Source organism: Drosophila kikkawai, chromosome 2R (genome assembly GCF_030179895.1).
Source record: "Drosophila kikkawai strain 14028-0561.14 chromosome 2R, DkikHiC1v2, whole genome shotgun sequence".
Classification (NCBI taxonomy): domain Eukaryota; kingdom Metazoa; phylum Arthropoda; class Insecta; order Diptera; family Drosophilidae; genus Drosophila; species Drosophila kikkawai.
The window spans coordinates 13214402-13240296 of record NC_091729.1 but is presented as its reverse complement, the minus strand read 5'-3'; the positions used below and the strand labels follow the sequence as shown (position 1 = coordinate 13240296).

Here is a 25895-nt window from a genome sequence, read left to right as displayed (position 1 = left end):
CTTTTACCCCACAGCACATAGAAAATCGAACGCCTTCCTGGACGTGCCTACCATGAACATGCATCACCTGCGCGTCAACGATGACGACGAGGATGTGGACCGACTGCGCACTTTCAGTGCCTCCAAGGGCGGTGAGTTGACTCTCCCTAGACCCCATCTTGATCCCCAATCCCTAAGCCCAAAAGAAAGGCCATGGCGGACCATTTATTAATTTCGAAATTGAAAGTCAACAAAGGCCCTAGAGCCAGATGACTGGGATTACACGTCTAAACAAATCTTGGGATAGGATATGGCATCCTAGGGGACACACGAAACAAGATACACCAAGAGGCATAAAATTATAGTTTCATCCCGGGGCATGCAGCAATCCTTATTGAAATCTTAAAAGGCTGTTACACGGAGATGTTAAGGAGATATCAGTGGCACTAAATGCCACTCCGCATAGAATATGAATACGAGACCAACACACACACACTCATAAATACCCTCAAATGCAAACACACACACACTTGAACAACCACAGAGTCCTCTGAAGTTTTCCCATTATGCGTGTGTTCGTTTTTTTCTTCTCCCTCCCATTCCTCCTTCTCCTTTTGCTGCTTTTCCTCCTCTTTATTCCACATTTGTGTCACGTTATTGTTACACATACGCACTGTGTGTTATCCGCACTACAGTGCCAGCTAAGTATTGTAAGGACGAGTCGAGTTGAAAGTTGAAAGTTTTGGAGTTTAGCTGATGATATCTTTGGCAGGAAAAGTTTTGCAACAATTTGAAGAGTTTTTAATTCAATTAAGATCGATTATCCAGTTCAGTAACTAAGATGTGTTAAGGATGCATAAGAAAACAAGTAAAGGAATTGCTGAAGAGAGAGTGTTTTCTTTTTAAATACAATTTAAAACCTTAAATTTTGAATATTTTAAAGCCCAAAGAAGTATTATTTCTAATTCCAAAAGGTTTAAGAAAAGCTTAAGCTTATTTATATTCATTTTAATCAATTTTCAAACTACAAAACCTCAAATTCCCTATACAAATATCTACAAGTGCTACTTAAATATTAAAAAAAAAACTCTTACCTTTTTAAAAAATTGCAAAACTAAAGGTATATCTCGGTAGTTTCCAACTAAATAGCCATGATCCCAATACCCACTTCCTCTCCTGTCCTCTCTCCTGCCAGTTTGCATGCACAAATGCATGGCAGACTCTAAGTACGTGTTTAAGCCCACCCGTAACAGCTCCGAACACGGAACACTGAGTACGGAATACGGAATACAGGACTATGGGACTACAGGACTGTGGGGCTATGGACTACGGAACACTTGAGCAGACATGACAGCAAACAGACGACAAGTCTGCGTATTAACAGCACGAGGTGTCATAACTTAGTCATGAAGGAGAATGAGAAAGCAGTGGAGGATGAGGAGGAGGAGCAGCCGGAACCATTTGACAGACGCCCCCAAAGTTGGTAATGGGTATGGGTTTGGGTTAAGGTTTAGTTTAGGGGATATGTAGGGGCACTTAAAAAAATATTTAGGGGAAAAATAAGTTGGGAATAGGGTTAAAATATATTTATTAAATTAAAAATCTAGCTTTTCAAATGATTTCCAAGATGAAAAATATAGTTTCCAAATTTCTAATTCAAGAAAAAAATTCTTCGTGTCAGATTTAAATAAGAATATATATCTTTGATCTTATCTAGAGCCTCAAGAGTCATAGAACATATTAAAAAAGTATTCCGAAATATATATTTAAAATTTGTTTGTCAACAATTAAACCATAAACATTTTCCCGTGTCTTAAATGCCAAGAAAAACTACCAGGAAAATTCTTCCCTTCTATAGTTTAGGTATCAAAGATAATCCTACAACCCGCTGCCAGGATAATTTTTCAGTTACATCAAAGAGTACTAAGGGTCCCAGTATGGCGTTAGTTTCTACCTCTCTTGCCTTCCTGGGGACACTCACGTTCTGCCAAACGCAATGCATATTAAAATTCAATGAAGTGCCTGTGTTTGCTCAGCTAAATTGCTTTTAAATACAAGTTTACAAGTTGAATGACATGTAGTTTGTAGCACTGTCTAGCTTTGTTTTGTGGCCAGGCCATTTAATTAAACTTAATTCACCCCAAGATAAAGCCCAAGAGAAACCCAGAACCCAAGAAGGAAGTGCTTGTGGCTGTGGTTATTCCCGTTCCGTCCATCAATTATGTTTACGGTTGGCACGAGTGGGAAATTTAAAATGAGCGGGCGAAAAACTGAAAACTGACAGGCGGACATTGATTCGCGGGTGGGGAGAAAGGCGGCTCAGTGATTAATTGAAATGCCCAGGCGAGTGTCAGTCATCGATGGCAGCCAATGAATGAATTTTCCATATATCTCTCGATATATATATATATATATACCTATATATAGTATGTCCAGCCGCAGCTGGACAATGCACAAGTGTTTGCCCGATAGTCCTGTGGGCCAGCATCGAATCATAATTGAATGAGGCTGCAGATAGAGGAAAAATATATCAGTGCAACCAGTAAAAATTCTAAATTATAAAAAAGAAACACCTTATGTTTTAAGCTTTAGATAAACCTACAATGAAAAACATTTTCAAGACTATATTTTCAAGTAAACATAACAATTTTTTATATTAAAAATCAAGCTCTTTAGTTTCCTGTGTATCTCTGTTGTACCCCTGATTAGATCAATCGGTTTATTTCGGCCAATAGCTAAACATTCAATTTGTATTTATAGATACATATTTTATTTTGTTTAAACAAAGTCCCAGTCTTAGTAACCTTGAAGGCGGTTAATCATATCTCAAAGAAGAGAGCCAACATATGCTAAATCTCCCGCCACACTCGCCGTACTCTAAATCAATCAACAAATAAAATTTGGCAATTTATTTGCTCAAGCAGTTATACTTTAGGGAAACACAAACACAAACTGAGGAAATTCGGGAAATGCCAAGAAGCTCCAGAGAAAGAAAGAGAGTGCTAAACCAAACATCAAAGTCAAGTGAAACGAAAACATTTTGGCTTTTGATGAAATGCTAAAGGAAAGGCTGCACAACTACTCCAGCGATTAGTCAGTTTCAATTATAGCTAAACCAAAAATAACTATGAACATTGCACAAATATTTGAACGGAAAGTAAACTAAATCGCAATTTTTATTGCCGAACGTTTGCACCTTTTCCAAATGAATTGTTTTCCCCACACACGCGCCGGCCTCGTTATACTCACAACGGAAATCAAAATGGAAAAATATGGAAAAATATGGAAAATCATCTGGCCAAACCAATATGGTTTTATGACTTTCCAATGCTGACGGGGGACTACGGTTCGATTTGCAAATTGTTTAGAACGATTTTTGGCAATTAAATCAATTTGCACAATTAATGATCGCAGATGAGAAGCGAGTGAAAAATTCGCCACTATCCCGCATATATACATATGGGAATATATATAGAGAAAGCTTTGTATATTTCGCGCGACGGCTAAATGCAATAAGGCAGGCCATAAATCTATTTATGACATTTAAAATGTACACAACAACATACACTTACATAAACGTACAAGCAAGCAAACAGAACAGTGCCAGACATGAGCGTATATACGTATATACAGATTGCAGATTGATACATCCCCTTGGCCTGGTGGGATTATAAATGACAATGGCCGCAGGTTGCTCAAAGGCTCTTGACTCGGTTGGGTAATACCTTGCCAGCAATGCCAGATTATTTCTGGATTTATTTAGCTTTTCCTTTGGTCAATCAACTTGCTGTGCCCTTGGCAGTGTTACTAAATTGTATACAGAAGTTTATTTAATACTTCATCAGCACCTAGAGAAAGAGAGTCACTTACCTTATCTCAGATTAAAAAACATTATAAATTAATTTTTATATTTAATTCCCGAATTCCCGGGTGAAAGTCACCATTATGCCTTGTCCTGTATAAAATGCAATGTCTTTTTAATGACTTTATTTAAAAGAACATGCAAAATGCCTTGAACATTTCACATAAATTTTCATTGTATACTTGATTAAATATTGTACATTTTAAAGCAACATTTTAAAGCCAAAAAAGGCAGACAAACAAACATTTTCACTGGGTTTTTTCAAACTTTTTCGAGGGGAAATATGCCGGGTGGAGACACAAAAGACAGATTAACTATTGTTGATGTTGCCCTTGCGGCAGGAAACTGTAATTTCAGCCCGGCTACGTGGCGTATGCGCAACGGTTCGTTGAGTCGCTGCGTTGCACATACGCCACGTTGGCCAACAAAAGCCCCGACCAGACCCGTCGCATGCAGTTGGAATACCAAATGCTTGACATTTTCAGGACACTTTTTTTGTGACTTCAACTTTTTCGTTGCGTTCGTTACCAGGTATCATTAACCGAGGCGACTCCTTCCGTCGCCGTCGCTCGCGCAGCAACAGCCTGGCCCCCTCCAGCCCCATGCATCCACGCAGCGGCGTGGGCGGCAACCTGGGCGGTGGAGTCGGTGGCGGCAGCAGCCTGGGACTGGGCTGTGGATACAATGGCGGCAGCAGCAATGGATTTGGGGGTAACAACAGCCAGGCCCAGGAGAACCATCAGCCGGTGGAATTCTATCGCGTCGAGATGCTGGGCTCGGCCGGTGTGGGCAAGCAGGCTCTGGTTTCACAGTTCCGCACCTCGGACTGCATCAATGCCTACGATGGTCCAGGTTAGTATACCGGGGATTATGTAGTGACTCTGTCAGAAAATTTCGGTGTATATTTTTCGGCCTTTTTTCTTGCAGAATGCGACGAGGCTGAGCAGAACATCTCCATCATTTTGAATGGCACCGAGTCGGAGCTAAAGTTTCTCACTGGAAATACGGAGAGCAAGGTAAGTGATTAGGACACTTGGCGGCAGGGTTTTACTTCTTTTAAGGGGGGAATTTCATGGGTTTTAGGTGTATAAAAATGTTAGTTTTTTACATAAGAAGAATTTATAGAAAACCTTCAGAAAACTTAACCATATCTCAAACTAACTAGAAGTACAACCTGTAAGTAAAAATAACATAGGTAATTTCTGATTATTAAACCCCCAATTCGTGTTCAGCTTGAAGCCAGAAACCCCAGTACTCGTCTTAATTACAATAATCATGTTGGCCAGTGTTATTTCCCAGGCGGAAACAACCCGCACTAAAGTCAACAGCTTTCGCTCGCCCTATTTGTGTTTGTAATTGTCGTTAAATATTTCACTATTAACTGGGCTTCCACCGCAAAAGCCAGCTTTGTACCGTGCCCTCCGCCTTGTGGTGGTCGTTTGGGTCGTTTGCTGACCGTTCCTTGTCCTGTCCGTCAGCAAGACAAATGAGCTTGTCCGCTTGGGCAGGGATTTTGCCTTTGGGGAGCGGCGAGTGATTTGCCAACTGGACGAGCATAAATTGCACAAAGTGAATTAATTACAGATGCAAAATGAGATGAGCAAAGCCAAAGGAGAGAAGGACTAGGAGTTGGAATTTAAATTGGGTTTCAGGTATAGAAATTTCTCAGGGAACCCTTTAACTAAATTTTAAAAATTATAAAAAATATATTTTAGGTTTTTAAGACACAAATTGATATCCTAACTCTCCTACCTTATTTTTCCGAGTGCTTTTACCTATAGAAAATGCCAAAACAAAGACGAAAAGCTCCTTTCAACTCGGGGGAAAAACTATGCGAAGTTTTAGGGACTTTCAAGCAATCTGCGAACTGCGGTTAATTACGGCCAAGTGCACGGAGCAGAGCTGCAAGGATGCCGGCTGTTGCTAGTTTGAAATAATTTAAGGAATTCATTTAGAATCCTGTCAGACAGGCGCCGCCACCGCCTGCAACCGAAGCGATTTGCAGCCGCCAGAAATACTTACAAGAAAACTAAAAGAAGGGAAAAACAACAAACATGAAAACAGGGGGAAAGGGGAATAATATAAATACAACAATATGAGCCGCTGTGCAATCGAAATGCCAAATTGCTGGCCGAATGCCAAATGGCCAACGGGCCAGACCAGACCAGGCCGGCACAAGGCTGGCAAACAATACAAATGAACGCGATAATGATAATTACAAACGCCGATGACGAGGGCGATAGCCATGATGGTGATGACGCCGAAGACGAGGCCTGGGACCGGGAGACTCCGGCTCGGACTTGGACTCCGTCTGGGGACCCCGACAAACAAAAGGAAATGGCAACAATTTATCCATTCGGCGAAATGTGACACAGGAATCAAGCGAATTAAAGCGCTCGTGCATGGTGGCGAAAACCAAAGAAAAGCTCTGCTAAAAAAACAACAAACAAATAATAAATTGCTTAAGGTTTTGACCTTAAGCCGCTTCGATTTCGTTTCAAGTGCCAAAAAAAATTTACAAATGTTGGCTTGGTTTTATGAGCCGCAAACGGAAGCCAAAAACAGTCAGGAAGCGAAAGGAAACCTGCCTACCTTGCCGAAGACAAAGATTGAAAGATTGGACATCTTAAATACCCAAAAGGTATCAAGGAAATAAAGGAAAACCTCCATCAGGATTTAGATTCAAGGAAAATGCTTTTTGGGAAATGTTTACCAGATTTTTATAGATTTTATTTTTAGCATTAAAAAGCTAAAATTTATGGGAGAACTGTTGGAAGAATATTTAAAGAAGAATTTCTTAAACAAAATTTAAGAAAATTCCTTAAGAAAAAACTCCCTAGCATACCCTATACTGTCTCACCTTTTAATACCTTTAATGATAAGCAGCAATAAAAGCCTTACCTTCACACCTTTAAGAGCCACCAAGGAGTAAAGCGAAATTCGAAGGAGCTGGACAACGATAGAGCCATCCCGCTGACCTGTTAATGTATGGGCCAGATAAATGAACATCATTAAAAGTCTGTGCAAGTCGGGGGCAACTTTATTCGTTCTTTTCTTTTTGCCACGTTATTGCGATGCCAAGTGGCCATAATTTTAATTTTTACGAGCATAAAATGCAAAAGTACCGAACACAAAAGGTAGGAGTGGCGCACAGGATGCTCCACTTTCTGCACTTGAGTCGGGCTGTGTTTGGGGGGAGGCAACTTTTAATTTTCAACTCGGACCTGGGAGGGGGCCTGCCATAAAACACGGCATTAAATACTTTCAGCAGTCACGAAAAGGAAAGCCTGAGAATGTTGAAAAACTTGTTGAATTTTGTTTCGTTTCGAGTCGTGTTTCAATTAGATTTTCTTTTCTCTTTTCTTCCTGGCAGGACGAACTGGAGGAGGCGGATGCATTTCTGGTGGTCTACTCCTGCATTGACAAGGAGTCCTTTACGCGGGCCAAGCAGATCCTATCGCGGCTGCAGGACATGGACCTACTGCGCCATCGCCCCACCATTCTGGTGGCCAACAAAATTGATTTGGCCCGCTCACGCGCCGTCTCCGCTCAGGGTAAGTACTTGGACTGCAATTAGCCGTTGTCGGTCATTGCATTTCATTTGCATCGTCAATTTTGTGGCGTGACCCAGGCAAATCCTTTTCTAATCCTAGCTTAGGGTGGAAAAAATCATATAACAAAGGGGTTTTCGGGATTATAAAAGTTTAGTACAACGCAACACCGACTGTTACCTCTTTCATGTACGTGAGACGTTGTGCTTTCTTGTAAAGAAAAAAAACAATGCAGATTTAAGATCAAGATACACTTCAGAAAATCCTTGTAGATCCCTACCTAGAGTGGAAAACCTTTTAAGCTAACATTTTCCTAGAGTTTCCAGCTCTCTTCCTTTTAGAATATGATATGAATTATGTTATGACTTCAGGAAAGATTTTATAGAGCAGATTATATAAATGTATTAAATCAATTTAAAATAGTTTTTAATTTTTAAAACAATATTTTTCTAATCATTTTAATAATTTTATTCCCCTCCAGATGGCAAATGCCTGGCCTGCACATTCGGTGCCAAATTTATCGAGGTCTCTGTGGGCATTAATCACAATTGCGATGAGCTCCTAGCCGGCACTCTTACCCAGATTCGGCTAAAAAAAGACCAGAACCAGCTCCAGGTGAGTAACAGGAAATAAACCCATATAGTACCCCCCTTAGGTCTAGCTTTAGTAGATCTGGTTCAGCTATCCCCCCTCTCTATATCTCTGTATTTGGTGTCTTTGTAATCAATGTAAATCGATCGCTTTCGCAGCTTAATCCAAAAAAATCAAAAGATAAAAGCAAATTTAGAGAAAACAAGAACGTAGAGACTGTTGTAGAAACTGATAAATGTCTGACTGATCTTAAAACTGGCGATGGGGTAAGTAAAATATAAAAGTACCCCCGACCGACTAAAAAATACACCCACTCCAATTTATAAACTAGCCTTTTCCCATTTCGGACTGAGTTTAATCGATGTTTGATGTGTGTTTTCAACATCCTCCCTTATCCAAAACTACAAATAAAGCATGAAATAATGTGTATAGTGGTTCACTCTAAAAAATATTAAGACTTTTTAATGAAAAAAAATCGAAATTTTCAATTAAATAAGAAAGATATTTTCTAAAAATAATTCAAAATGGCGATGGTGTTGCTCAACATGTTCCTAGCAACATTTGTTTAGCAACACTTTCAATATTTTCGAGTGTCTTTCGCCACATTTAATTGGCTTTTCTTAATAATTTATAAATTTTAAAAAAACCTTTTTTCAGCAAATTAATTTAATTTTGTTATTATTATTCTTCAGCATTATATTTCCTTTTCCAATTTTACAAAAATGTTCTTGAAAAGGTTCAAAGTTGAAATAAATTCCTGAAAAATTTCTTCATTAAAAATACTTATTTTTAAGAGTGCTATAACAACTCCCTTGTTTTTTGTGTGTTTGTTAGACTGTATAAATTATGCATAAGGTCCAGTAACCGCTCCTCCCTTGATCTCTTGCCAAGTTCCCACAAGTTCTGTGAGTTTGCCAACAAGGAAATGTGTCAAGTGTCCAAAAAGTACAGAAACTATTCGACGCAAACTGCCAAACTGTTTTGCTCTTGTCTTCCTTCGTTGGTTGTTTATTATCTTACGAGTATGCCCCCAAAAAAAAAAACAGCACAGAGCCAAGAAAAATGCAAAACCCATACTGGAAATAACCATAAAAATAAACTCGAACAGAGAGTAAATGTAAATAGATGCTGTTTGGCTCTATCTTTTCTTTTTGAAGACATTTTTTGAGACTCGTTTTTTAATGATTTACTATATGGATTGCAGGGACCAAGGGACGCCAACTCTCCGGCTCACTGGTACAAGAGCCGCAGCGTAATGCTGGCCAGCATGAAGGCACGCCAGATGCTCACCTGGATCCTGGGCAAGGAGGACTCCAAGTTCAAGCACTGCGAGAACCTGCAGGTGCTCTAAGCCAGCCAGCATGCTATATACATACATATATGTACTATACTTTAAGGGTTACCTCTCGCTCTGTATCGATATGTGAATATGTGAACAGGAGGCGAGGCGAGGCGCAGGCGGAAAGCTTTATCTCTAAGTGCTACCCAGGATGGGACTCATCTAATATGTAAACAGGTTTCGACAGCAGGTTCGAAGCCCTCCACCCATCCCAGCCCCATGTAATGTCTAAACTTAAGCCCGATAATCAAAAATTAAATCAAATTTAATGTAAATGTAAAACATGACCAGTCGACGTAGTGTAGTGAGCAGGCTAGCGCCAGGAGACGACCCAATGGAACCAAGCGAAAGGAGCAAAAACCAAAAACATACTAACTAAACTATAACTAAAAAGTGCAACTAAAATAAACAGAGAACTTGTGTACTTAACTAGCAACTTTAGTAACTTTTCTAAGCCACGAGCAGAGCGTGTGTGTAGCGAGGGAATATTTTTCATAAGCTGGCTAGCAGCTTAAATATTTACCAGTTCAGAAAACAAAGAATATATATATATCTAAACGATTTTTGTATAAGATTTATATAGAATATATATCTGTGTGTAAATGTGTGTGTATATATAGGGCCTGAACAATTCGTTACTTAAAGCTTAGGGGAGTCTTACAGGGTCAAGTTGTTTAATCAAAAGTTAGCCCTCGATGAGTGTCCACCATTAACGAGTATGAATATGTAGTTTTAGAATTCAATATTCTTTGTGTCTTCCTTAGTCAAATATGTACGTATGTGTGTATGTCTATATTAGGGATAGAGATCCTTCCAAAACAAATAAACAAAATATAACAAATTCAAGTGCAATGCAAGGAATTCGCGTGTCATCCACAAAAAATAATGCCATCATGTCAATGTGCTCAAATGTGGAGACATGAAAACACAAACTACAATAATATCCTTAACATATATACCATATAGAGTTGATGTGTACATATATAAATATAATAAATAAAATATGTATTTAAATGTTTAACAATATAAATAAGGGTTTGGTTTTATTTCTTAAAGACCTAAATTTTGGTATAAAAATTAACTATTAAATATTATTAAATAAATTAAATTATTGTGTTATATTATATATTAGCCAAACTGCTGCTGCTGCTGGGGATTAGGCACCTGTCTGGCCACCTGGGATCGATAGCGGAACAGGGGACGAAATACATTGATCTCGGCCAGCTCCAAGTCATCGGCTGCCTCCTCATAGGCCAGCTCATCCAGAGCTCTCCTCAATCTGCTCAGAGTTCTCACATTGCTGTAGAGATTTTCCAGGGCTTCACTGGATGTGATGGCTTGATCTTTTGCCTCCAGTCTTTGGTTTTGCTCTGCCTGGGAGTCACGTTCCTGGGGATAACCAAGCACCAGCTCAAAGGTGGCTAAGCAGGCCATCAGTTGAAAGATCAGCTATTTTTCCGATTAAGAAAAAATTCCATTAAAACTTAAATACTTTTAAAAATTATATATATTAACTTACTTGTCTGTACTGCATTTCAAACAGATTTTTACTCTAGTTTTTCTTTTATAAAAATGTACTTGCTTAAAGCTGGACTGCAGGTTATCAAGTGTGCCTTCAGTTTGGTCTGGCTCGCCAATTTATACAAGATGCAAAATTGTTTTTGCCTTTAACTGATTAACACCTGCAATTGTTCTTATTTCTCGCCTTGATTTTCACACTGCCGGCGGTGGAAATTAGCGGTATAGTGTTGAAAAAACGAGAGCATTTTCCGCTCTCAGGCGAGTCTGATTGAAAAGCCAGGTCATGTGCACATGGGATTTGTTTTTATTTTCAACAAAACTGGCACTAAGTACAATAGTGACTAATTTTTATTTGTTCATCTGGTCGCGTGTCAAAAAAATAATAATTAGCCCGTGATCTTAGGAACTGAGTCCCGGAATTAAGTCGCACCAACTAATTGGAAGAGTAAATCGAAGTGTTGGGATGCAAAGTGTTACCTAAAATATATGGCGCATCAATATAAAATTCCTTAAACTTACACTTATATAAGTGATATTTAAGAAAATAGCGGGGTTAAATTATTGAGGTATTAATTTAATGATTAATATATTAATTTAATTATATACATTTTACATTTATATGTTTTTAAAACTGTTTTTAAAACTATGTTTTTAAAACTAATAGAAACTTTTTTTTAATGTAATGAATACTTATATTCTAAAGCTTAGATTAAATTTCGTACACAAATTGAAGCCATAATTACTTTGTTTATACTAATATTAGCCAATAAATAAATTATGAAATGTAACAGCCAAGTTTTAAATTGGCACGCTCTATGTCCTTTTTTAGGTAATTCTTAATACCCTCAATTAATACCAAAATCAGCTGTTGATGAACGGAGCCACAAGAAATCTCCTAAAAGTAACCGAAAATAATACGGAATATTTTACAGCCACCCTAAACTGGTCACACTATTTGTCTTTTGTTATTTTTTCCACGAAGTAATATTTACTTCCTTCAGTGTTTGCTCGACGATAATAATACATGGCAACTGTCGCGTTTTCAGTGTCGCATTATCAAGTCAACCCATTTATTAACAAACTGCCAGCAGCCGCTCGAGTTCCGTGTTTTTTTGGGGGCGAGACAGAAACTGAAGTTATAAGCGCCGCAAGCCGACGCAAGAATACTCTATAAATTACTCGATTACAACAAAAAAAGGTGATTAAATATTAAATAACAACGTGTGGGTTACCCCAACATACCTGATAAATTGTCGCAATTTATGAGATAAAATACTAGCGGCAAACCTTATCTGCAAAGTTAGAGAAAACAGCGCTATCAAAGCCGAGGGAAAAATTCGCCAACGCAGCAGAATAGTGAAGCGGAAACGTATTTTATAGCCTCATAACTGCGATACGGAGCGGAAAGTGTCATTGTTTGAGTGGAAGCAAGCGACGACGTAAACAAGAAAAACCTTACATATACATATGCATCCATATGGTATGTATCTGAAAGATAAGGTCGGATATAGTATCCGAACTTTGCCGAAACCCAATCCCCGTGGCTTATCCATCCGCAAAACCGCGACCCACTCCGCCGCTTTACCTGAATCTGAGTCACCTACGTGAACATCACTCACCTACCTGTTGATTGACTTTGTTTTACCAGGTAACTGACTCTTACGGAACGGAGAACGCTCGCTGGACGTGAGCAGCGGCCACCTTTTTGGCTAGTGGCACCCCAATCGGTCGATGAGAGCTCCACTGGGTTTGGGCAGAACGCGTAAGATGAGCAACAACTACAACGATGTGCCCTTTGGCATCCGGATGGTGCAGCGGCTGTCGCGCCAATGCTGCACCCGCTTCCACGCACGCAGAGATTTGCTGTGAGTATACAAAGCTAGGGTTTCATTATCAACCTATTTTCTGGGTTTTTGGTGGTTCTTTTGTGGAATTGATTGATTAAGAACGCATTTTAGTCTCAGTTTTAGGGGGAAAGCCCGCTTAAGAAGTCTGTTTCTTGATTGTTTATGACTTTAGAAGGTATTTTTGACACGTTTTAGAGATTAAACATTATTTTTACACTTTAAAATACTCTAATTCCTTAAGAAACCAAGTTGAAATTTTATGAAAAACCCACCGAAAAACATCTGTTTTGTCTTTTTCCACATTATTTCCACGAAATTAGTAAGACTGACAACTGCAAATAGGTTTCTTATCAACAAAATAGCAAAACCTGAACAAATTTTCATTAAAAACTGCTAGCGATAAGAAAAGCCTTAATCTTTCATCTAACTGTTGTGATTACCCAGCGTTTATCTTATAAATTCGTTAGCCTGCACTGATTTTAAGACTTAAAATATATAAATATATTTTAAACCTATATTAACGACAACCTCTTTCTTCCAGCTACAAAATGTCTGTGTTTGTGCTAACCTTTCTGGCCTATGCCTGCTACCACATGTGCCGCAAGCCCATATCCGTGGTCAAGTCAGTGCTGCAGGGTAATTGCTCTACAACGCCGGCCACGGCGGGGCAGGACTGTGGCTATCCGCCCTTTGGTGAGTACAAGCTCCTCCTTTTTGCTTCCTTTTTCCTTACCTTTACTCTTATCTCACAGATGGTCCCGATGCCACCACCCTCTTTGGCATGATGGACTCGGCGTTCCTCTTCTCCTATGCCATTGCCATGTTCGCCTCGGGCTTTGTGGCAGAGCGCGTTTCGCTGCGCTACTTCCTCTCCATGGGCATGATCCTCACCGGCGTGTTCACCTACATGTTTGGCATAGCCCGCACCTCAAATATCCACAGCTTGTGGTATTTCATTCTGGTGCAAATCTGCGCTGGCATCTTCCAGACAACGGGTTGGCCTGGTGTGGTGGCCCTGGTTGGTCGCTGGTTTGGCAAATCAAAGCGTGGCCTGATCTTTGGCATCTGGAATAGTCATACCTCGATTGGCAATATTCTGGGCACACTGATAGCAGCCCACTATGTGGAGAGTGACTGGGCGATGTCGTTTGTGGTGCCTGGCATTATCATAGCAGCCGTGGGCTTTTTACTTTTCCTTTTTCTGGTGGATCAACCGGAGATTGTGGGCTGTTATCCGCAGACAGGGCAGCAGGAGAGACGCGTGGCCAATGAATCGGATCAGGAGGATCATGGGGATGATGAAGAGCAAATACGACACAATGATGCTGTGAGTATGAAGGGTAGCAGTGCTCCTATGGCGCTCTTTTGTATTATTTTATGTTGCTGTTGTGATTTCTTAACTAAACTAACGTTTTGCTCGGCCTTAGTGTGTGGTCAGTTTGGGTTACGGCTCTTCGGAAACTGTAAGTGCATGAAATCGTGGAATCTCTCAGCTTGCTTTGTCGATTATTTATGGCTTTTGTACATTTGGCGCTTTGATATAGCTATAAATGCTTATTTTTTAGGGTAAATGAGTAACAAAATTTTGTACTTTTTGCAGGAAATCAACTACAGATCGGCACCCACCGAACGCACTCCCATTCTGGCCCGTTCAGCCTCTCAACAGCCCATCCATCAGAGGGGCCATGGTCGCCCCATAAGCCTGATTGATGCTTTGTACATACCCGGTGTGGTGGAGTTCTCGCTGTGTTTGTTCTTTACCAAGCTGGTCAGCTACACCTTCATGTACTGGCTGCCCCTGTACATACAGTCTTCCAGTAAGTATTAATTTTGAATCTTCAAAATGTTATTATTCATCTTTTAAATTATTATTCAGTCACCCTGGGCCCTCAGCTGTCCGCTGATCTCTCCACCCTCTTCGATGTGGGCGGCATTCTGGGCGCCATAGCTGCGGGCTATCTATCCGATGTCAGCGGAATGTCAGCCACCGTCTGCACCGGCATGCTGTTCATTGCCTCGCCCATTGTAAGTTGCCTTTCCCATTCCCTATAAATCAGAGATTATAATCTGTATTCGTTTGCAGTTGCTGATGTATCAACAATATGGTGCATTGTCGCTTACGATTAGCATTTTCCTGCTGATTGTGGTTGGCATCTTTGTGAATGGCCCTTATGCTCTCATAACGACCTCGGTGAGTGCGGAATTGGGCCAGCACAGCTGTCTGGAGGGCAATGCAAATGCTTTGGCCACGGTAACGGCCATAATTGATGGCACAGGATCGATTGGTGCCGCTGTGGGTCCGCTCTTAGCGGGTCTCATTTCCACCACTGGCTGGCAGAATGTCTTCCATATGCTCATTGTGGCGGATATTATAGCCATGGTGCTGCTGGGACGACTGGTGATCAAGGAGTTTTCTGCACTGCGCCGCTCATCGCATCGCATACGGATCGAATAGCAGGCAGAGGAAGCGGAGAATGTGGATGTAGATGTGGTTTGACCGTTTATTTATTTGTTTTATTAAGCGTTCTGTGTACATATAGAACTGTTTCGGTTTGCGTTTACATTCGAGAGCATATCAGAGTGTGATTCTGATCCTAGTTTAAACCTAAACTTATTTTAAATCCATCAAGTTTACAGTTTTGATATATATTACCTACATATATACATATACATCTATTTTGTAATCTTGTGTGTGTGCGAACCTAGAGTGCGTGTGTGTCAGAGTCTCGTCGTTTTAAGTGCCGAACTATCATTAGTTTTTAGCGTAATTCTATAGCTATGTAAATACACTTTATCGTACACTTTTCGTACACCACCAATAAAACCGGATTTGACTGTACAATTTTTGTGAGAAAAAACATATCACTAGGTCCTGTTTCTAGCGGAGATCTGGTCTAATCTATCACTCATTTTTTAGAGAATCTCTTTTGTTTCGTCGTGCATAACTCTCAGCGGCAATCTTTTTGAGAAAATTAACTGTTGCTGCATCATTTTGATTGACCAACTTGAGCAGGACTCCCTCCTTGCGTTGCAAGAGCTTGTGCGGTGCTCCAAACTCCACAATTCTGCCCGCATCCATCACTAGGACACTGTCGTTGTCCATCACCGTGTGCAGGCGATGGGCAATTGTCAGGACTGTGCACTCGGCAAATTTGGTCTGGATGGTTTCCTGGATCAGGATATCAGTTCTGGGGAAGAGGAAATAATATTAAGAATTATAAATAAATTATTTTTGATCTTTTGGTAATATACTTACTCTGAATCCACATTCGCTGTGGCCTCATCCATCACCAGGACTCGATTCTGTCGTAGAATAGCCCTCGCCAGGCACACCAGCTGCCTCTGACCCATGCTGAAGTTGGAGCCACCATCCTGGAGGTGACAAGAAAGCCCTCCCTCCAAGCTGGCCACATGTTTCTTTAGCTTAACATCCTCCAGAGCACTCCACAGCTGCTCATCACTCTTCTCCTCGAAAGGATCTAGATTAAAGCGTAGGCTCCCCGAAAACAGCACTGGATCCTGGGGTATTATAGAGATTCGACTACGCAGATCGTGGAGACCCAACTGGCCTATATCCAGGCCATCAATCTCAATGGTGCCCTTGTTGAAGGCCAGGCGAAATAAAGCCTGAATAATAGACGATTTGCCTGCTCCTGTGCGACCCACGATGCCAATCTTCTCCATGGGCTGTGATTCAAAGTTAAGGCCACGCAGGATATCCGCATCTGCAGGAGCATAACGCATTCGGAGCTCCCTAAAACGTAGATGACCTGCCTGTGGCCACTCCTTGGCCAATTCGAGACTCTTGGGACTTTCCAGCGGTGGTTCCGAGGGCATCTGTGCGTATTCCAGGACTCTCTCCACACTGGTCATATTGTTCTCCATTTCTGCGGTCTGTCGCATACCCCACTGGCACATGATGACCAGTGTCATGCTCTGGGTGATGGCCAAGCCCACATCGCCGCTGTAGAAACTCTGATCAATGACCAGGAAACTGAAGGTCACCGCCAGGATGTAGACCACACAAATCAGATCTGTCCAGAAGGAAAAGGCCCGATTGGCGCTCACATAGAGAAACAGCGCTGAGGAATTGGTGTTCTGGTGGCCATGGAAGGTCTGTTCCAGCTGCGGCATGGCGTCCATGGAGCGAATGGTGGTGTGACCATGGAAGGTTTGATTTGTGTGCGAGTATATGGGGCTGCGAGCTGGTTAAGGAAGAGTATTAGTAAAGTTTAAATTAAATAATTAAGTTGTAAACTCACTCAAGCTCTCAATTCTTTTCAGACTCCTGCTAGCTCCTATGTACAGGGCACGGCAGAGGTAAAGGAGCAGCACCATGATGGCTGCTGGGATGAGCAGCCAATAGTTGGCTATGGTTACAATCACCAGAACAGCCACCACATCCACCAGGAACTATAGAAATTCAAAAACCATTAAAAAAATCTTACAAATTAAATCCTGAATAAAATACCTGCAAGGAGTCCATCATGGCCTGCGGCAGGGTCACATCCACATTCTGTATATCACTGGAAAACCGATTAAGCACGCGTCCCGAGGGATTGGCATTAAAGAAGTACATCCAGGCGCGGATGATGCCATGATAGAGCTGATCGTGCAGCTTCAGGGAGATCCTCAGGCACATGAAGAAAAAGCCAAAGGTGCGCAACAAAAACAAAGCCAAGGTTAGCAGCAAGAGGATTGTGTAATAGGTAACCATCTTGGTGCGTGTGGATTCCAAATCATCTATAGAATCATAGCCACGATCCTCCTCCCAGGTGGCCCAGCGGGAGATAAAGATGTCCATAAGAGCCTGGCAGCCGCGGGCAAAGACGAAAAGCGAAAGAACCAAACAGGCCAGGAAAGGAGCTCCCAAAGCCTTAAAGTACGCCTTGTAGGTGTCATAGCTCACGGCTCCTTGGAGCTGCTGTTCCGTGTTGGCATCCTCATCCATATCCAAAGCGCTAGCGGCCTCCTCTTCACCTTTACTAAGCTTGGAAGTCCTGTCCACCTGACTGAGCACTCGCTTCACCTGAATCTTATCCTCCTCGATGGCCTCCAGATCCAAAGCAGCATGGTGTGTTATAATATCCTTCAGCTGGTCGTAGCTGCCCTGCTGGGTGAGATGACCTGCCTCCAGGAGCAGCAGGTGATCCACGCTCTTGAGCAACTGCACATGGTGAGTGATCAGGATGCGCATTTTGCCGGCGAGCAGGCGATGAAAGCACTTGTCCATCAGCAGCTTGCCCACTTGGGCATCCACAGCAGCCAGGGGATCATCGAATAGGTATATATCCGCCTGGCGATAGCAGGCTCTGGCCAGGGCAATCCTTGCCTTTTGTCCGCCACTCAAGCTGATGCCTCGTTCGCCCACAACAGTGGCATCGCCACGCGGCAGCAGCTCCAGATCCCTTTCCAGCTGGCAGGCATGGACCACAGCTCGATAGCGATGCTCCTCGTAGGGTTCCACGAAGAGAATGTTCTCCCTGATGCTGCCCTGGAACACCCAAGGCTGCTGGGCGGCATAGCTGATCCTGCCATGGATCTCCACGCGGCCCTGCATCAGCTCGATCTCACCGAGAATAGCATGGAGTAGGGTGCTCTTGCCAGAGCCAACATTACCAACCACACCCACAAACTGATCGGATTTGACGTGGAAGGAGATTCCCTCAATATGCGGCTTCCTGGGATGCTTGGTGCTCGGCTTGTCCCAACTGGCGCTCACTTTTCGGAAGCTCAGACACTTCACCTCGCTCTTCACGCAATGCAGGCGGCCCACCTTCGCCGGCTTGGGCTTTTCTGTATCTAACTGCAGTCCGGGATTGTCGCGACAGCAACCTTCCTCCTCGGGCTTCTCCACCTGCTGGAGGAACTCCACCACACGACGGGCACTGACCAGAGTCTGCGCCCAGGTGGTAATGGCCATGGGCCAGTAGTGAAGCAGAGAATCATTCAGGAGTCCGTAGTAGGAGGACAGGATGAACACCTTTTTGGCAGTGACCAGATCACCCACATAAACGTAGGCCACCAGACTGAGAAACAGTGATATCTTCGAGATCATATTGGTGCACTGCAGGGCGGCATAGATGCTCATGGATCCCCGGATGGCCTTCACCTCCGACTTTCTCACAGCGGCTATCAGTTTGCCAAAGGACTTTTCCCACGCATACATTTTGATCACCTGGATGGCGGTGATGATCTCGTTCATTAGCTTGACTCTTTCGTCGCGATGCTTCGCCGACTCTGAACGGAAATGAGCAGCAGCCTTGGCAGCCCAGGCTTGGAGCGGAATCAGGATCACGATAAAGGCTATGCCAATCAGCGAGGTCCAGCCCACCTGAAGGTACATCAGGTAGCCAAAGATGCACGCCTCCACGGGTCCCTTCCACAAGTCGTGGAAGAAGTAAAAGGTCAGATCAAACTGTGACAAATCGATGGACATCACGGAAATGGCCAAGGCTCCAAGCCCTTCACCACTACTCGCCGAGGCACGAAGACATTTCCGGTAAACCAAACCAGCACAGGCCACTCTCACTCTGGTGCCCACGGCAAACACATGGAACATGAACGGATGGAACACCAACGAGGTGACCAGGGAGCACAGGACAATGCCCATGGCATATAGATAGGCACTCTCCTTGGTCACGCTCGTCTGGCCATAGGCAAAGTAGGATATGAGTCCTCCGAGCAGCAGAGGCTGAAAGGAACTGTAAGTTTTTCATAGAAAATATATATCTTTAGGGAAATCGTATGGGAGTACTCACTGTATGGCCATCTCCAGCAGGGAATACAGTACGCAAACGGGCACAAACTGCCAGCCGTAGACGCGGAAGATCAGGTTCATCAGGCTGGGCTTCTTTCGCTTCGACTCCTTCTCCCAGTGCGGTTGAATATTCCGAGTCAGGGTTTCACTGTCAAAGCTGGGCAATTGCTCGTAAAGCTTACTGGCGTCCAACTGCTCACGCCTGCCCTTGCGGAAAATACTGTGCATCCATCTAAAAAGGCGGGGGAAACAATGATAAGTCATTCAATATCTTATCAATGAATCTTGGGGAGCATGGTTAGCTTTAAAGTGACAGGTAATGATCCCGGGCTTCGATACGTGACTTCTTACATTCTAGGGTCAATCAAAGTCAGAAAATGGGAAGAAGGAGATTACGGTCTGGTGAAATAATACCATGGATGGGCATTATTTTATTATTATTATAATTGTTTTTATTATAATTTTTTAGTTTCCTTTTCTTTTACTCGAAGTATGTTTGTCCCCTTTAAAAACATATTTTTATTATTTTCCAATGTTAATTTTTAGGGTTTTCTTAGTTCTTAATTATTTTTTTTAATGTTAATTTATAAATTTCTTAGTTCTTAGTTATTTTTCCGAATTTCCTGCAATATTATTTAATTTCCTTTATAAAACACACATAAAACTTTATGAAACCCACTAAACCAAACAAACATTTTTTGGTAGTAACTATGGATCCTGGATAACTCAAACCATATCTGGAACTATATTCAGGTTTTACAATGTCCCGTTGATATGGTTTATGGGTACACCCGAACCCTAGTCAACATTTAGACACTTATCGCACGTCATAAACTATCCAATCAAATGGATGCCACCGCTCACTAATTGACCCAGAGCATGGATCGAACTTCCGCAGGGATATAGTCACTTTTCACAAATTAAAAAAAATACAAAACACTCACAGGAACAACCACTTGGAGATAATGTTGGCCTTGGTAAACGGATTAGGCTCACGTTTCGTAGTATTATTTCGTTTAGAGGAATCCATGGCTCCATGCGAATTGTGTTCACGGCGTTGGACAAACTCAAAGTGATCCAGAATGGTCAGGTGCTGGGGCTTTTAACGCCTAGCAGACGGTGACGTCGGTTGGTGTTGATTGTTTGCCACCATCTTAGACGATACGGTCTTTTGCACTAGGCACACCGCCGCCTAGTCCGTCCGGCGATAAAGTGGTAAACTCAACAGGCTCGTTAGCTTGTTCTTCGCTTTCCTGATAGTGGAGGAGACGTAGTGATAGTGACTAAGACGTAATCGATAGCGCAATTGGCCTGCAATTCAAAGGAGCGGCCATTGCAGCAATTTGCGCCCCAAAAGTGCGCTTGTTAAATGTTAAGATGCCGCCATAAATCTGAAGCGGATTCCGGGATTATATATAGGACAGGGGAGTTTTAACGTCTTTGTTGTGGTTAGATTATATTAACACCCAGATTGCAACTCCTGGTATCCAAAGTTGGCCTTTTATGACCACAGCAAGAGGCTTATCTAATCGTGACCATGATTATTATGCTATTATTTTCGGCACAGACAGAGGAAACTACATGTGTTTGTCTAACAAGTTCAATACACTCCCAGATAACACAAGTTTTTCATTCATGACTAAAGCTTTTATGGCCTTTTAATTACTCTTTGGGGCATTGGGAATCCTTTTTGGGGCTAACATTGCACGGGAATGAAGAAATTAAACCTAAAGCAGGCAGAAAAACATAAATACTTGGACTATTTTAGCTACATTAACTAGATTTTGGGGAAATCACAAGCTGTGATAAAGTGTTGAATGCGGAGAATATACAATTTAGAAGGACAAAGGACACATATACATATGAGGCTAATATATCTCAAAAGACAGACTACTCGCTTAAGTGTATAATATCAATATTTAAAAGCTAAAACTGATTGATTTGTATGCAGTAACTATCACTTTATCACATCTTGTGACTATAACCCAGGCATTTCCATAGACTCTAAGGCAAGCTGTGCAGGTCGTGGTGCGTGTAGAGCTGTTCCGTGCGATCGTAATTGATACGCATGTTGTTCAGCATTGACGGCAGGTTCTCCTTGGCCAGGCCCACATCGGAGCAGACGCGCTTGAGAAGATCTCCCCTAGTGGGCATTGCGTACATGGCCAAACGGGCGCCTTTGCGTATGAGAAAGGAGTGATGCTTGCCCAGGGTGTCGTCGTAGGCCGTCTTGCACACATCCACCGTCTTTTGGTCGTCTTCCAGCGCCTGAACGCGATTGAGAAACTCGTAGACAAAGTCTAGATAAGACACAATCAGCGCCAATTAGTTAAAATGTGAGAGACAGGCGGAGGAAAAGCTCTCCAAACTTACCCAGACCGCGATGGAGACGCAGTAGCGTACGACTCCCCGACACGTAGCCCTTTTTCGCCAGCAGTTGCTCCTCCTTCTCGTACTCCAGCATGGTCTTAAATGTCTCAAAATGCCTCACATCCTGCGTGTCCGTGGCCCTCAGGGCATACAATATATCAATCTTACTGCGCACATCGCTGCTCACAAAGCTAAAAACACTGCCCATCAGCTGGAAGAACCTGTGAAACCAATTAGTCGCCTTAATTCCTACACCAAGGAGCTTTATTTACTTCATGATTTCCTCGTAGGCAGTCAAGTAGGCGTCCATTTGGACGTCATCTTCCCCAATCAGGCTGCTCTCGAACAGAGTGGACACGTTGAGGATGTCAAAGCAGTTCCCCGAGTCCCCATTCTGCGTCGCCAATGCCGTTTCGCTCATATTTTTAACTGCCTTTTTTGTTGTTCTTTGTTGTGCTAAAAAACTTTAATTTAAGTTGGCCAACAGTAAGACCGTGGCTTGAAAATATACTGCCAATTACGGTATATACCAGAGACCAAGAACGTTATAAAAGTAGAGTGACCTTTAAATATATAGAAATACTAAGCTTTGTGCGGCAAGTTTAAATAAAATCTGTTATACAATATATATTTATTAATTTTATTTTTTTTATTTGGAAAATATTCTTATATTACAAGCAAAAAATATAATTTAAATTGTTTAAATAGAAGCTTTAGTACTTAGAATTCCTAGTAAAAAAAAACTATAATTCCTAAGCCGATGAGAGATTACCGCTGCCACTGCTAGCTCCCTTTTTTGTAGGACGATATGCAATCACATACCTCTGGGCAACCGGCAAAGGTTCAGCATACCCATTCATATACGAGGAATCCTCGAAGAGCACTTCGTAATCCTCGGTGGCAGTTTGAGGCAGACGATGGACAATAGCCTTGTAGAAGCAGGTAGTCTGGGGATACAAAGCCATGACTACCGTATCCTTAGGGAACAGTGCATGACCATCGGTCTCGGGATTAGCACGCATAAGAGGCAGCGGGATGACCTTACGCTTGCTCAGCACATGCCGGTCCTTTTGCTCCTCGTCAATGTCGATCACATCGTATTTGTTCTGGCGATGCAGGAACTGCACCACCTCTGCCAGGATCCAGTTCTCCTCCTCGTCGATGCCCTTGGCCAGAGCGGCCACGTTGTCACCAACCTAAAGATTACATAAGGTATTAAAGGAGGTAACTACAAGCCAGGAGCATATATCTACCTTTGCCACATAGTTACCCTCGGCGGGTATGGCTCCGCAAAGGGCAGGTGCCCGCTCGCCTAGCTTCCCTACAAACAAAGGCAGAGTTTGGGCCGATAACTGCACCATTTTCATGAGGGCCCCACGACGGATGGCCTCCTTGTTGCCGGCATTACGAGCTGTGGAGAAAATCTAGTAAAATCATCTCAATAAATCTCATGTTAAACTCACCTTGTATCCTGCGTTCATTGCGGATGCTGCGTATCTCGTGGATTTTGGCCAGAGCAGCTCGAATTGTGGCCTCTTCCTGGGATGCTTCCAGTAAACTGGCCTTCAGCAGGGGTTTTACCTTTTGATTGGTGGCATGCAGGGATCGCACCAAGCTGGAAATTGAGTTCTCCGCCCGGCGACGCTCCTCGTCGACTATGTGAATATGTTGTTGTATGTCTTTCAGGCGATCCTGCAAAGCCAAGAAATTGTAGCATTTAGCGAGTAAAAACTGGTTCTATCTTACCTGTATCTGTTGCGCCGCACTTTCCGCAGTAAGTGGCATCTTTTTTGTTGTTTATTTAATAATTTTAGCTGCTTTTTTTTACCTTTTGGATTATTGTTATTTTTGCAAACAAAACAACACAGCATCGGAAATTAATTATCGATTATTTTCAGTAGTCTATCGTATAACAGTTTATTACTATTATTTTGTCCGTTTGAACGGTCACACTGCTCTAAATTGTAAAAACATCGATAGATTCGTTATTTACGATATTGTCATCTTCTTTTCCGCTGAAGTGTTGAAAACGTAGGTAGCGAAAATAATGATTCTATAAGAAAATCCGTAAATGTTAAGATTTTCTTTAAAAATCAGCTTTTGCCGGAAGTGCAAATCAATAAATAATGCCACGAACTACTTGTAATGAGAGATATTTTATGTTTTCATGTGCCTGCTTCACCAAAACTCGGATGCGTCGGATAGTTTAAGATGGCCAAGTCCAAGAACCACACAAATCACAACCAGAACAAGAAGGCGCACCGCAATGGCATCAAGCGCCCGATGCGCAAACGCCACGAGTCCACTCTGGGTGTAAGTATCCTTATAAAGCCCTCCGATTTAAGCTCCCAACTAATCGGAGTTTCCACCCGGCAGATGGATGTGAAGTTCCTGATCAACCAGCGTTATGCCCGCAAGGGTAACCTGTCCCGCGAGGAGTCCGTGAAGCGCTACAACGAGCGCGTTGCTGAGCAGAAGGGCAAGCCCAAGCCAGTTACTCTGTAGATTCCTCCTCCGCCTGTGGTGACATTAAAGGATACAAAAACTTAACAAACATCTCAGCGAGTCTTTATTTATGTTCCCCGGTTAGTAGTAGATGCTCAGCACCTTGTGGAAAGGAATGTGCTCCAAGTCGGCGTTGTACTTGCGCCGGTAGTCCCACAGATACTGGTCAATCACCACTGAGTTGACGTTGTCCAGAGAGATCTCCGGGTGCTGCTCCTTCAGCAGCTTGACCACCGCATCCCTGACTTCCTCAATGATGTGTATGGACGCGCCGCGTATCTCAACCTCCCTGGGGTCGCCGTTCTCCAGAATAGTGTCCGTCTTGAGAAAGTCCATCAGCTCCTTGGTGTACTCCAAGCTACCAAAGTGCACTAGCACCTGTGGAATGCGGTAGTCTGCAAACATTGTTATCTTGTCGATGTCGTGGAAGAAGCCAAGGCCCTTGGCGCTGTAGCAGCACCATATATCTCCCACCAGGATCTGGGCTCGCTTTAGGATGGAAACCCGCTTTCCAGCGTACTCGGCCTGGTCCCTGAAGCAGGGAAACTCCTCCACAATCAGCTCCAGCAGACGCACTGCCGACTTGTCCGCCGCCTTGATCACATTCTCAAAGTGTCCGTCGTACTTCTCAAGCAGAACTTTTCCCACTTCGTGCAGGGCTTCCAAACGCTGCTGGATCAGGGGGATCTTTGTCTCCCCATCGTCGGATCGGAAAATATTCTCCAGAGTTTTGAGGTCAATCTCCGAGTAGAACTTGGGATTGATGATGTCCACGCCCTCCTTGATGGCTCTCTTAACAGCCGCACACAAGGCAAAGTAGCCGGTATACCCATCGACCTTGTATTTCGTGTAGTTATCTGTTAATTCAGAGTTTTAAAGATAAGAGATGTTAAGTGGGGTAGCAACTATATACTCACGGGGTGTCCAGAAGCAAAAGTTCAAGGTGTCCAGCACAAATACCCAATCGGCTGCCTTGGTATACTCCTCCGCCTGATTTGGGTCCGGATTAGGGTGCAATTCGTGTTGCGAGAAGTTTTCAACGCTGAGGCGCTTTTCTTTCAAAGCTTTCAAGATTTCCTGGGAGAGTTTTTGAATGCCTGCAGGCAGGACACGCACGTGCTTGGCATTCTCGACTATATAAGCGCCGGATTCTCGGGGATTAAGGCTGATCTTGGACATTTTAATAGGTTTTTGATAGACTTTTATTGAAGCGTCGCGAGTTTTGGCGCTGCAAGAGGCTGTAAGCTAATTTAGGATGTTAAAATTTCCTACAAGTCGACAACCCTGCCTGAGAAGCAAAACTATCGACGATGGCGCCATTTTTGAAGTTTTTAAATATCGATACTACGGGTTTGGTGAGATTTAAGCTTTTAAACTCACTATTCACTGATTTTCAGAGTTCATTAAAAAAAAAGGACCGGGAAAATAACCGAGCTTCCTTTTTACCACGTTAATCTGTAAGAAATGGCCAAACAGCCGGAAAAATTCAAGCAACCTATCTAGTCGGCTGAATAGTGTGACCAGTACACGGCAGCTCAGAAATACATTCCCTTTTCCACAACTTTAAGCA

At 42.7% G+C, this 25895-nt stretch overlaps 8 protein-coding genes across 12 annotated transcripts in view; 3 read left to right on the top strand and 5 right to left on the bottom strand.

Moving 5' to 3' along the window:
- Rgk3 (Rad, Gem/Kir family member 3) overlaps nucleotides 1-10316 on the top strand; it is a 28210-nt gene extending 17894 nt beyond the window's left edge. For 2 of the 3 annotated variants that reach the window (XM_041777084.2, XM_017178085.3), the window contains 7 exons: nucleotides 15-131; nucleotides 4373-4693; nucleotides 4769-4857; nucleotides 7215-7395; nucleotides 7874-8007; nucleotides 8142-8249; nucleotides 9188-10316. In XM_041777084.2, the coding sequence (XP_041633018.1) occupies nucleotides 53-131; nucleotides 4373-4693; nucleotides 4769-4857; nucleotides 7215-7395; nucleotides 7874-8007; nucleotides 8142-8249; nucleotides 9188-9334 (1059 nt within the window). In that variant the 5' untranslated portion in view covers nucleotides 15-52 and the 3' untranslated portion in view covers nucleotides 9335-10316. The remainder of the gene's footprint in view (nucleotides 1-14; nucleotides 132-4372; nucleotides 4694-4768; nucleotides 4858-7214; nucleotides 7396-7873; nucleotides 8008-8141; nucleotides 8250-9187) is intronic. The other variant, XM_017178086.3, reaches the window with a different exon arrangement.
- Nucleotides 10317-10338: 22 nt separating this feature from the next.
- LOC108082392 (uncharacterized) lies at nucleotides 10339-11193 on the bottom strand. Its single transcript, XM_017177737.3, has 2 exons — nucleotides 10842-11193; nucleotides 10339-10771 (listed from the first exon to the last, which is right to left on the bottom strand). Exons 1-2 carry the CDS (start codon nucleotides 10854-10856, stop codon nucleotides 10451-10453), a joined length of 336 nt encoding a protein of 111 aa, XP_017033226.1. The 5' UTR covers nucleotides 10857-11193; the 3' UTR covers nucleotides 10339-10450.
- A 607-nt stretch (nucleotides 11194-11800) lies between these two features.
- On the top strand, nucleotides 11801-15532 carry MFS16 (major facilitator superfamily transporter 16). Of its 3 annotated transcripts, none has more exons than XM_070283989.1 (8): nucleotides 11801-12041; nucleotides 12492-12708; nucleotides 13232-13383; nucleotides 13443-14017; nucleotides 14118-14153; nucleotides 14291-14507; nucleotides 14567-14715; nucleotides 14774-15532. In XM_070283989.1, exons 2-8 carry the CDS (start codon nucleotides 12575-12577, stop codon nucleotides 15143-15145), a joined length of 1635 nt encoding a protein of 544 aa, XP_070140090.1. In that variant the 5' UTR covers nucleotides 11801-12041; nucleotides 12492-12574; the 3' UTR covers nucleotides 15146-15532. The 3 variants fall into 3 exon arrangements, with proteins under 3 accessions (XP_070140090.1, XP_017033523.1, XP_070140091.1); XM_070283990.1 differs by lacking the exon at nucleotides 11801-12041 and adding an exon at nucleotides 12135-12323; XM_017178034.3 differs by lacking the exon at nucleotides 14118-14153 and having other exon boundaries at nucleotides 11802-12041.
- On the bottom strand, nucleotides 14515-20591 carry LOC108082576 (probable multidrug resistance-associated protein lethal(2)03659). Its single transcript, XM_017178033.3, has 7 exons — nucleotides 20395-20591; nucleotides 19452-19682; nucleotides 17162-19394; nucleotides 16953-17103; nucleotides 15947-16895; nucleotides 14812-15878; nucleotides 14515-14736 (listed from the first exon to the last, which is right to left on the bottom strand). The coding sequence occupies exons 1-6, from the start codon at nucleotides 20478-20480 to the stop codon at nucleotides 15593-15595; spliced, it is 3936 nt and encodes a 1311-aa protein (XP_017033522.1). The 5' UTR covers nucleotides 20481-20591; the 3' UTR covers nucleotides 14515-14736; nucleotides 14812-15592.
- Nucleotides 20592-21075: 484 nt separating this feature from the next.
- On the bottom strand, nucleotides 21076-22320 carry LOC108082340 (ceramide-1-phosphate transfer protein). The gene is made up of 3 exons (XM_017177673.3): nucleotides 22093-22320; nucleotides 21824-22041; nucleotides 21076-21750 (listed from the first exon to the last, which is right to left on the bottom strand). Exons 1-3 carry the CDS (start codon nucleotides 22239-22241, stop codon nucleotides 21455-21457), a joined length of 663 nt encoding a protein of 220 aa, XP_017033162.1. The 5' UTR covers nucleotides 22242-22320; the 3' UTR covers nucleotides 21076-21454.
- Nucleotides 22321-22436: 116 nt separating this feature from the next.
- Sgf29 (SAGA-associated factor 29) lies at nucleotides 22437-23717 on the bottom strand. The gene is made up of 4 exons (XM_017178056.3): nucleotides 23567-23717; nucleotides 23284-23512; nucleotides 23074-23231; nucleotides 22437-23016 (listed from the first exon to the last, which is right to left on the bottom strand). Exons 1-4 carry the CDS (start codon nucleotides 23603-23605, stop codon nucleotides 22573-22575), a joined length of 870 nt encoding a protein of 289 aa, XP_017033545.1. The 5' UTR covers nucleotides 23606-23717; the 3' UTR covers nucleotides 22437-22572.
- A 308-nt stretch (nucleotides 23718-24025) lies between these two features.
- On the top strand, nucleotides 24026-24376 carry RpL29 (ribosomal protein L29). The gene is made up of 2 exons (XM_017178057.3): nucleotides 24026-24133; nucleotides 24197-24376. Exons 1-2 carry the CDS (start codon nucleotides 24032-24034, stop codon nucleotides 24323-24325), a joined length of 231 nt encoding a protein of 76 aa, XP_017033546.1. The 5' UTR covers nucleotides 24026-24031; the 3' UTR covers nucleotides 24326-24376.
- LOC108082590 (queuosine 5'-phosphate N-glycosylase/hydrolase) lies at nucleotides 24367-25578 on the bottom strand. Its single transcript, XM_017178054.3, has 2 exons — nucleotides 25243-25578; nucleotides 24367-25182 (listed from the first exon to the last, which is right to left on the bottom strand). Exons 1-2 carry the CDS (start codon nucleotides 25502-25504, stop codon nucleotides 24407-24409), a joined length of 1038 nt encoding a protein of 345 aa, XP_017033543.1. The 5' UTR covers nucleotides 25505-25578; the 3' UTR covers nucleotides 24367-24406.
- Between the last annotated feature and the right edge of the window lie 317 nt (nucleotides 25579-25895).

Bases quoted from the DNA above. Each gene is read 5' to 3' on its own strand.
- LOC108082576 (XM_017178033.3), bottom strand. From the start codon at position 20,480: ATGGATTCCTCTAAACGAAATAATACTACGAAACGTGAGCCTAATCCG. The intron at 19,683-20,394 runs GTGAGTGTTTTG...CCGCCTTTTTAG, and splicing joins ATCTCCAAGTGGTTGTTCCT to ATGGATGCACAGTATTTTCC. The intron at 16,896-16,952 runs GTGAGTTTACAA...TTCCTTAACCAG, and splicing joins GAAAAGAATTGAGAGCTTGA to CTCGCAGCCCCATATACTCG.
- LOC108082340 (XM_017177673.3), bottom strand. From the start codon at position 22,241: ATGAGCGAAACGGCATTGGCGACGCAGAATGGGGACTCGGGGAACTGC. The intron at 22,042-22,092 runs GTAAATAAAGCT...TTGGTTTCACAG, and splicing joins GCCTACGAGGAAATCATGAA to GTTCTTCCAGCTGATGGGCA. The intron at 21,751-21,823 runs GTAAGTTTGGAG...TGTCTTATCTAG, and splicing joins GCGTCTCCATCGCGGTCTGG to ACTTTGTCTACGAGTTTCTC.
- LOC108082590 (XM_017178054.3), bottom strand. From the start codon at position 25,504: ATGTCCAAGATCAGCCTTAATCCCCGAGAATCCGGCGCTTATATAGTC. The intron at 25,183-25,242 runs GTGAGTATATAG...CTGAATTAACAG, and splicing joins CTTTTGCTTCTGGACACCCC to ATAACTACACGAAATACAAG.
- RpL29 (XM_017178057.3), top strand. From the start codon at position 24,032: ATGGCCAAGTCCAAGAACCACACAAATCACAACCAGAACAAGAAGGCG. The intron at 24,134-24,196 runs GTAAGTATCCTT...TCCACCCGGCAG, and splicing joins GCCACGAGTCCACTCTGGGT to ATGGATGTGAAGTTCCTGAT.
- Sgf29 (XM_017178056.3), bottom strand. From the start codon at position 23,605: ATGCCACTTACTGCGGAAAGTGCGGCGCAACAGATACAG. The intron at 23,513-23,566 runs GTAAGATAGAAC...TTGGCTTTGCAG, and splicing joins GTGCGGCGCAACAGATACAG to GATCGCCTGAAAGACATACA. The intron at 23,017-23,073 runs GTAGATATATGC...TGTAATCTTTAG, and splicing joins AGGGTAACTATGTGGCAAAG to GTTGGTGACAACGTGGCCGC.
- MFS16 (XM_070283989.1), top strand. From the start codon at position 12,575: ATGAGAGCTCCACTGGGTTTGGGCAGAACGCGTAAGATGAGCAACAAC. The intron at 14,154-14,290 runs GTAAGTGCATGA...TACTTTTTGCAG, and splicing joins GTTACGGCTCTTCGGAAACT to GAAATCAACTACAGATCGGC. The intron at 14,508-14,566 runs GTAAGTATTAAT...ATTATTATTCAG, and splicing joins CCTGTACATACAGTCTTCCA to TCACCCTGGGCCCTCAGCTG.